We start from the raw sequence: 8,776 nt of genomic DNA on the forward strand, positions 1-8,776 counted from the left end.
ATTCTGAGAACTGTGAACTGAAAAATTACTTCCTTGCCCCCATTTTGTCCTTTCACAAGGCTATGGAAATATGTTAATGAAGTGGGAAAATTAATATCCTTACATCTCTGCAGATTATGTCACAGTGATTAACATTTCTGTCTTTTTTGAGACTCTTGGTTACTTTTCAAATATCACATTGCTTTATTTATCACTTGACTTAAAAGCAATGTGACATTTTCTTAGCTATCAGCACAAGGGCCATAAGAATTGCAAGTGGTTTTTAATGTGAGTCCTTATATACTTCTGCAGAAGTTTGCTCGCTTTATTCAGTCAGCTGGTAACTGCTTCAGGCAGGACAACTAGGGAGATTCAGCAATGCCCCTTCTTCCAATTCCCCTCCATTGAGGATTACAAAAAAAGCAAGGCAAAGAAACCAGTAGGGGCTGTGGGGCTGTTAACATATCAGCTGGGAAGATATAGCCTTCCCTTAATTTTTTTTTTTTTTTTTTTTTTTAATTTTTTTTTTTTTTTTGTGGAGGGGGTTTGGTTTGGTTTGGGTGGTTGTTGAGTATCATAGAGGAGCAAGTCTGTCATAAAGCATCTATTCTGAAATGGTATTTTCAAAAGCAAGTTTGTCCTCACCAGTCCTTTGTCCCGTTCACATTATGATAATGGCAACAGGCATGTATCCCATATAAATATGGAATAAGTTTTCAAACAAAATCCCAGGCTAATGATGAGAATTCTGAAACAAATAAAAGAATTTAAAGGACTGCAAATGGGCAAGTATATTTCCTGAATTAAGAGCAGCACTGAGAAGTTAAGCAGCCTGTAACGTGTGAAACACATTTTTCTCATTTCACAGAGATGTATGTACCTGAACCCACTAACATCCCCATTGAGAAGACAAACCATCGAGGAGATGTTGAACTAGAAGTACCAAACTGGCCAACACCGGGTGAAAATGATATAATCCACATTCACAGAGGTCAGAACTGATATAAACTGGGATATTTTAGGACTGTGTTTATTCCCCATGTTTAAATGCATCTACTTTTTCTATTCAAGTAGCAGTTTTATCTGAGAATATTATTCAGTGCTTAATTCTTATGTGCATTTTGCTTTGAGTAAAGATGAGTCAGTCGATTAAATTATGTTTATACATTCTGGTCTCATTATCAGTCCATGTTCTGAATAGAAGAAACATCTGTATTGGTATGATGAAGTTCTGTAAAATTTAGAATACAACAAAATGATGAATCAGAAGCGATTCTTCAGTATCTTTTCTTATTCAAAAACTAGAAAGCAAGCCATTGGAGTTGATAGACCTTCATTTGATCCATTTGACATTCTCAGGAATAGATAAAGGTGGAAAAACATGTTCCACAGCCCAACATATAGCCATGATATCTTAGACAAAAAAAGCACCTCAGATATAGTGATATACAGCCAATAAGGTTGTCTAAGGATGTAAATGCGTCTTCTATTTAAAACTGCACTGTAATATTCTTCCAGCATAGAGGAAACACTCTGTGCCACAGTTTTTGTTAACCTTTCCTAATGGGAGGACAACCTAAACTATGTATTTTTTTTAAATCTGAGGATGTCTTTTATTTAATCTGAGGATGATCTCATAGTATTCTATTGTTTGGAGAAAGGATGCATGAAATGTAACTTAGAACAAAGTTCTGAGCTTACCCTTTTATAACTACAGCATTTTAATTTCTCAAACATCAGTAGCTGGCTTGCAACTATCATGCCTGGGAATTCCAAACACACACAACAAACTGTGAGGGAATTTTGTATATGTCATTGGAAGTTACCATTCTTAGAAACTGCACACAAAGCTTGCTACAGTCTAGTAGGCTGCCAGCAGTCTGTTTTCACAGGCTGAGTGCTGCAGGTATTGCAATACGCTCTCAGCAAATGAGAGAGTGAACACATTGTACTTGTCCTACCAGTTTTTAAAAATAGAAAAGAAAAAATTACTTTCATCCTAAGATTTCCAAGTTCTCCTCAGCCTGGAAACACAGTCTGATTTTTTTTTTTTACAAGTCGGAATTTGGTTGTGATCAGATAAGATCATGCAAACACAACTGAGTTAAGAGGTTATTGTTGGACTTGGTTGTTACTGTGCTTTAGGTTTCCTTCTATCTCCTCTCTTTTTGATGGCCTTTTCCTGACTAACATAGTCCCTCTACAAGATACTAGCTGTTCTAATTTATGTAAATAAGGTGACATTGCAGGAGAGAAGGTCCAAATTCATATGAGTGGCAAGATGTACTTTATAAAGAGACTTTTATATTTTCATCCTTCCTTAGGGCCAAGGCCCGTTTATAATTACTAACAAACACTCCCATTGCCTTGTAGACATGAACCATCTCCAGGGAGAATACCGGAGTGGCAGCGGGCCCCACCCCAGTGAAGACACATCCATCAGCTCTGTTGCCTTGGTGACAATCCCAATCACGATAGCTCTGTTACTGATCATCGGCTTCCTGCTCCTCAACCAGAAAAAGCAGTGGATTCCAGTGTTCTGCTACAAAGCCCCAACAAAGGTGCCGTGTCTATTTTCCAGGCTTTCCCATTTTTACAAAACCAGCAACAAAACATTGTGGAAAATGTTAAGCAATAAAGAGGCTGTTAAAAGTCTGGGAAAAAAGCTGCTGCACATCTGGGGCAACCAGGTTAAGCCTTTGTGTGGTGATGAATTAACAGAGAATAGTTAAGCCAGCCCAGCTGGGATAGGAGAATACCAGAGCTCCATTCAGAAGATGAAAAATGGTGACTCTGAAGAGAGTGTTGGTGTGTTACTATGTCTGATATAAGCCAACTTTAACCAAAGTCCAAGCCCTTCCATTTGATTTTGTTTTGTGCTTATGGACTTGAACCAAATGGACTTTTAAAATTATGTGTAGAATAAAAAATTGTATGATTTACTCAATATTTCCTTTCTGTTTTAACAGCCTTCTTGCCTAAACAATCAACTGGTATATGTGGACTGCAAGAAAGGTACCATGGTCCAGGTGGACAGTTCTCAGAGGATGCTAAGAATTGCAGACCCAGATTCAAGATACAGTGGATTTTACAGCATGCAGAAACAGAACAACCTACAGGCAGATAATTTCTATCAAACAGTTTGAAGAATTGCACCCTTACCAAGGATTTAAGAAAGAGAGAGAGAAAGAGAGAGACAGTCTGCTATTAAAATAAAACTAGAATTGTGCAGTTGCTTAGTGGATTGTATTGGATTTGTGACTACATGTACAGCTCTAAGACCTTTCTGGGATGAGCTCTGACTCCTGCAATATGCCAGAAAAAGCATTCCCAACTTTCCCTTGAGATAACTGACCAAGTGTTTTCTTAGAACCAAAGTTTTAAAACTTGTTAAGATGTATTTGCTTGTAACATAGCTATAGAGGTTTTCTGGGAGGGGGAATCAGGGGCTAGGGGTAGGCAATGAAGTGAAAAGAAGCTTCAGAGGAGAAAAGCTGGTCATGCTTGGATAGAGATAAAAATACACTGCCGAGCAGCAGGATAGTGGTTTTCCTTGTTGCTCTGAAATTGCATCTGTTGCAGCAAAAGCCTAACCCCAGGTGAAAAAAAAAATGAAAAGGTCTGATTATTTTTTTTCCAGCTGTTGCTACAGTAATATACTCCTAGAACAGAATCTGTCACATCACAGGTGTGGTGTAGCTGCAAATATTTTTCTATATGATGAGAAGCTGCAGTAGTTAATGAAATAGCAAGGAAAAGATTATAGCAGAAAATAAAGGGTGGGTTTATTAAGGATGTATAAAATTATACCTTGTGCTGCTTTTTTGTTTTTATTTTGTTTTTATTTTTGTTTTCTTCAAAGCTGATTGGCTAGATTAGCCAGACTTCAGCAGAGTTAGCAAATGACTGAGGCCTAAGTAATTCCTGATATGAGCACTGGATCTTTTGACAGCAGTATTGAAGGGAGGAAGGAAGGAAGGAAGGAAGGATGGAAGGAAAAGTCAAGAACACCATGCAGTTCCAGGGGCTTTTGTTTGTTTGTTTTGTCTGTTGTGGTTTTGTTTTGTTATTTTATATCACTCTCTGGTTGTTCATACAGGAGAAGGAAAAATATTTTTGTTGGACAAAGCTCTTGCATACAAGAGAGTAAAAAAGAGACTGTTTTAAGGTTGTTGTTTTTTTTCCTGTTGATGTTCTTATTTACTGGTATGCAGATTTAGAAACTACTTCCATGCTAGGAAGCTGCTTAATTTTAATTGTATATTACTCAAGCACCTTTTTTGAAGCTCAGAAAAAAAAAGGAGATCATGCTTCTTTAAACTTTAGCATTATAGGAATATTTATGTAAATATAATTATGCTTAAAAAACAACAAAAAGTATTTGTATGTTTGTGTATATATATGTATATACAAATGCATGTAGGTATACATATGTATATATACGTGCATGTGTATATACACTATACATATATATACTGTATATATAAAATACTATGTATACAGTATATATTTTTTCTATTTTTTTTTCTTGTTGAATGTATTTTTATCTGAGAGAGATTTTACCCAGAGCAGAAACAGATAACAGGCATTCCATATCAATGCTTAATTGCTTGTGAGTTTAGGAAAGACAAGAAAAGAGCATCTCATTCTACCTACAGTTTGATTTGATTTGATTTGGATTTGATTTGATAGTGTTTGTGTGTGTGTGTGTGCGTGCGTGTGTGTGTGCACTCTTGTGTTGGCGTGTGTTCAGTTTGTGCACGATTATAGCAGTAAGCGTTGCTCTTGCTACTTGCTACATTTCAGGGTGTTTCTTATTTTTCTTTTCCTGCTTAGCCTTAAAAAGGCTTTTTAATGAATGCATTGGCTAGAGACACTGATGACAATATAAGTGCAGCACTAATCAACTCCTTAAAATAACACAATCAGCTCCTGGATTTTGCTTGGGTTTGTTTTTCTTTTTTTGTTTTGTTGTTTTTTTTTCTTTTTTTTTTTGTTTTGTTTTGTTTTGTTTTGTTTTGTTTGGTTGTTTTTTTGTTTTTTTGCAAACAATTGTTTGAAACAACTACTGGAATATTGTCCGCATTAAGCTGGAAGTTTGTTGTAGCTTGCCTCATTTATAACTCTGACTGTATAATACAATGTTAACTTTCCAAACAGGTCTTGGCACTTTTATACTAATTACCCATTTGTGCATTGCCTTTTTTCTTTTACAAATGCTTGTCATAAGAGACACAGATACCCAGTATGCTTAATGTGAAAAGAAAATGTATTTTTTGTAAAGGAACTCTCAAGTATTGTTGTAAATACTTGGTCAGAGATTGCTGAACTTTAAAACTGAAAAAAAAAACCTAATTTATTATTATAATGACCTAATTTATTAATCTGAAGATTAACAATTTTTTTTGTTTTGTTTTAGAATATCAAAAAAGGTGTTCTAGCTGTTCGCATCAAAGAAAAAGATAGGTGTATCATTAAGGGTCAACATTTTTTCTGCTTATATAACTTCAGTTTCCAACCACCAATAAGAAAAAATGTAGTCTCCCCAGTGTTTTGTACTCAATCTGATAATGAAACAGAGATGTTTCTGTCCAGTAACTACAGAGATTTTGTCAAGACAAAACATCCATTCCTTGCATAAGAGTAAGCAGTCTTTATCCAGAAATTGTAAATGCTTGCTTTTGTTTTACAATCAAGGCCATATTCTGAAAATATTAGCAGGATATAGGACATGGTGTAAAATGTTTTTATTATTATTATTTTATTATTATTATTTTAAAGATATGATTTATCCTATGTGCTGTATCCATTACATTCTTCTACTTTGGTTCCTGTTGTGCTCTTGTAAGAGAAATGCAGATATAATTTTCTGAAAAATAGATGCATATGTGGCACTTGGAGTGCACTGCGGTTCAGCAGATTGCTTGTTTACTTTTTTAACTGTAAGGCGGTTTCTTGTAATTTGGCTCTTGGCAGCACAATAAAAAATTTTAAACCTATGGATGTGTGTCTTCTTAAATACTCATACTTATTACTTCTGGACGCTGGTCCTTGAGACATTAGTTTATAGTTTAATATTGTGGTGAGTAGGAATTCGTATTATTGTCATGCTGACCTGAGATCAGAACAGGTCAGAAAGTCCTGAGGGTAAAGAAGAGTTTGCAGCTGCAGAAAGTTCTGCATATTACACTAAAGGACTTTCACATTAGAGAGCTTTGTGGAATTCCAGGTAGTTCCAACGTACAGTAAAGATGAATCAAATGCAAAGTTAGGCTTTTTCCCTGCCATGGAGTTTGTGTGGTCTAGTCTTACCTGACAGAAAGCCATGATTAACCATATAAGATTCTAATGCAAGATCCTACAAAAAGTGTATGGAATCAGAATTTGCACTTCATGGAGTTTCTGAACTGCAGATCAACTACTTATCTCTTAGGCTATAATGGGGGGGTTTATTTCTAGTAATTTTTAAGTTAATTACCTTGATGTCCAAGTTCTGGTATGAAAGATCCTGAGGCAAGATGGTTTTCAGCTTAACTATTTGCTCTGTAAAAAACTGCCTCCTTTCTTTGAACCTACTCTCCTAATGGTTTCATTTAACACCCCTGACACTGTATTCAAAGCAGCAGTAGGTCAGTATTTATATGGCACCCATTAATTTAGAGACCTTGATCTTTTTTCCACTTTTTCTTAAGAATCCTGAGATGCGATTCTTCAGGAGTAGTTCCATGCCTTATGGCCAACGTTGCCATTCATTGTACTTCCATGAACATCCTTTAAGATGAAGGGTTAGGGGACTGAAAATGTCCACATTGGTCACACGTGGTACTCCCTGGATCCAGCGTGGTGTTTACTGACCACTGAGTCAGTGTTCTTGCAGAGCCAGCTGCAATAATACAAAATGCCCAGTGGTTATTGCAAAGCCCATAATTGACTTTAACTAGGACAGATCTGTATTTATGTGCATCCCTTTACATTTCCATATGCTGATTTTTTTTCTCCCTTGCTAGTTACCTGTTCCAGCATTATTGCTCCTTCCCAAGACTAAGGCTATGGAAGACTTACATCTTCTAGAAGAGCATCTTAAAACTCTGCAAGCTGTCATGGTTTGAAAGCAAAACAAGTAAGAGGCTCCAAGTCAGAGATACAATTTAATAAGAAAAAAGGTTAAAAGGTAAAAATAAAATAAATGCAATAACACAAAGGACCACTGACAGAGTCAGAATACAACCTGAGCAGGATGGTGGAAGCAGTCCAGGTGAGGTGCTCTTCCTGAAGCAGTGATCCTGTAGAAAGGTCTGGGAGCTCTAGTCCTCTGGGAATCCAGTAGGTAAGGGCTGCTTGTACTATCCCAAATCCCAGTTTATATCCAGGTGAGAATGCTTGGCTCCTCCCCCTGGGCAGAGCATCTCCCAATGGGATGATGAGTGTGAAGTGGGTCCTTGATGGCCCATTAAACAGAGATAACTCCTGGAGGGAGTTACCTGTGAGTCATGGGCCAGGCGTTGATGGGCCATTAGCAGAAGACAGCCCAACACTAGAGCACTGCCCCACTTGGTTTCAACAGTTCATGAAGATGGTGATAGAATAAATACTTTGTGTACATCCTACACTACAACCCAGGACAGCATCCCTTTACATTTCCATATGCTGATTTTTTTTCTCCTTTTCTAGTTACCTGTTCCAGCATTATTGCTCCTTCCCAAGACTAAGACTGCGGAAGACTTACATCTTCTAGAAGAGCATCTTAAAACTCTGCAAGCGTTTTGGGTTTTCATCAGAATGAAACAGAAAACATCGTTGTACCAATGTATAAAACAACGGTGCATCCCCATTTTAACACTTATAAGTAGTCCTGGCCTCCTCTGCCTTAGAATGTCTGAAAGAATCATATCTGGAATGCCTATTTACACTTGGGTTTGTCAGCTTGTCATAATCCTGAGTAGGATAGGATGCAAATCCTTTCAATGACCTCAGTGGCACTCGGATGCTTAACTAGGAATGCATTTTCCACTTGCACTGTTGCCAGACATCAAGTAGAAAGTATAGAAAGGAAAATTAAAGAAGGCTCAAACTGAATCAAGTAAGTTAACAGAGAAAATTCCTGCTATGTACTTTAGGATATCAAAAGATCGTGGCTGCTCAAAAAAAAATACAGGATACAAAAGCCCATCCTAAGTTATGGCGCATAAGGGCACAATACAAAGCCAGCAAAGGATGGGCAGGGGAGTCACAGTGCTGGTAAGGAAAGTATCTGCAAAGCTCAGATTCTTGCCTGCTAGGTGACTGAATGGAGGCATCAGTGACAGTAATAAAAACAAATTACAACAAAACTGTAAATACTCCTACCACGGCAGAGGCGCTGGAATTGGGTGATCTTTAAAGGTCCCTTCCAACCCAAACCATTCTATGCCTTCCCCATCAAGCCCTGCTGGAGCTGTGAGTCAGGACGGGCACCGCTGTGTCTGTCTGTGTGTGTGTGGTGGGTGTGTGTGTGTTTGTGGCTCTGCCAGCCCGGCCCATTGCTGTGATCGCTGTCCAGCTCTGTTACCCCTGCCCTTAGAGGGGCAACACGTTGTGACTGGGTGTGGACCCTCACAGAGGACAGCAGCAGCAGCAGGGTCAAACATGGAAGGCTCCTTATTATCTGACTCCAATAGCTTATATACATTGGCCCAAGGAGGTTACAACCTCCTGACTCCATTGGTCACTATGAACATCAGTCAAGTTCTCTCTTAGAGAACAAGTATGCAAAACATACAAATAAATTCTAAGAATACAATATTGTTTACACAAAGCA

At 37.7% G+C, this 8,776-nt stretch overlaps 1 protein-coding gene across 3 annotated transcripts in view; it reads left to right on the forward strand.

The window, feature by feature from the left end:
• CRIM1 (cysteine rich transmembrane BMP regulator 1) overlaps positions 1-3,628 on the forward strand; it is a 168,882-nt gene extending 165,254 nt beyond the window's left edge. For all 3 annotated transcript variants that reach the window (XM_083857559.1, XM_083857561.1, XM_083857560.1), the window contains 3 exons: positions 848-970; positions 2,353-2,540; positions 2,949-3,628. In XM_083857559.1, coding sequence (XP_083713685.1) covers positions 848-970; positions 2,353-2,540; positions 2,949-3,125 — 488 coding nt within the window. In that variant the 3' untranslated portion in view covers positions 3,126-3,628. The remainder of the gene's footprint in view (positions 1-847; positions 971-2,352; positions 2,541-2,948) is intronic.
• Positions 3,629-8,776: the final 5,148 nt, after the last annotated feature.

This window comes from Zosterops lateralis, assembly GCF_965231275.1.
Source record: "Zosterops lateralis genome assembly, chromosome: 3".
NCBI lineage: Eukaryota > Metazoa > Chordata > Aves > Passeriformes > Zosteropidae > Zosterops > Zosterops lateralis.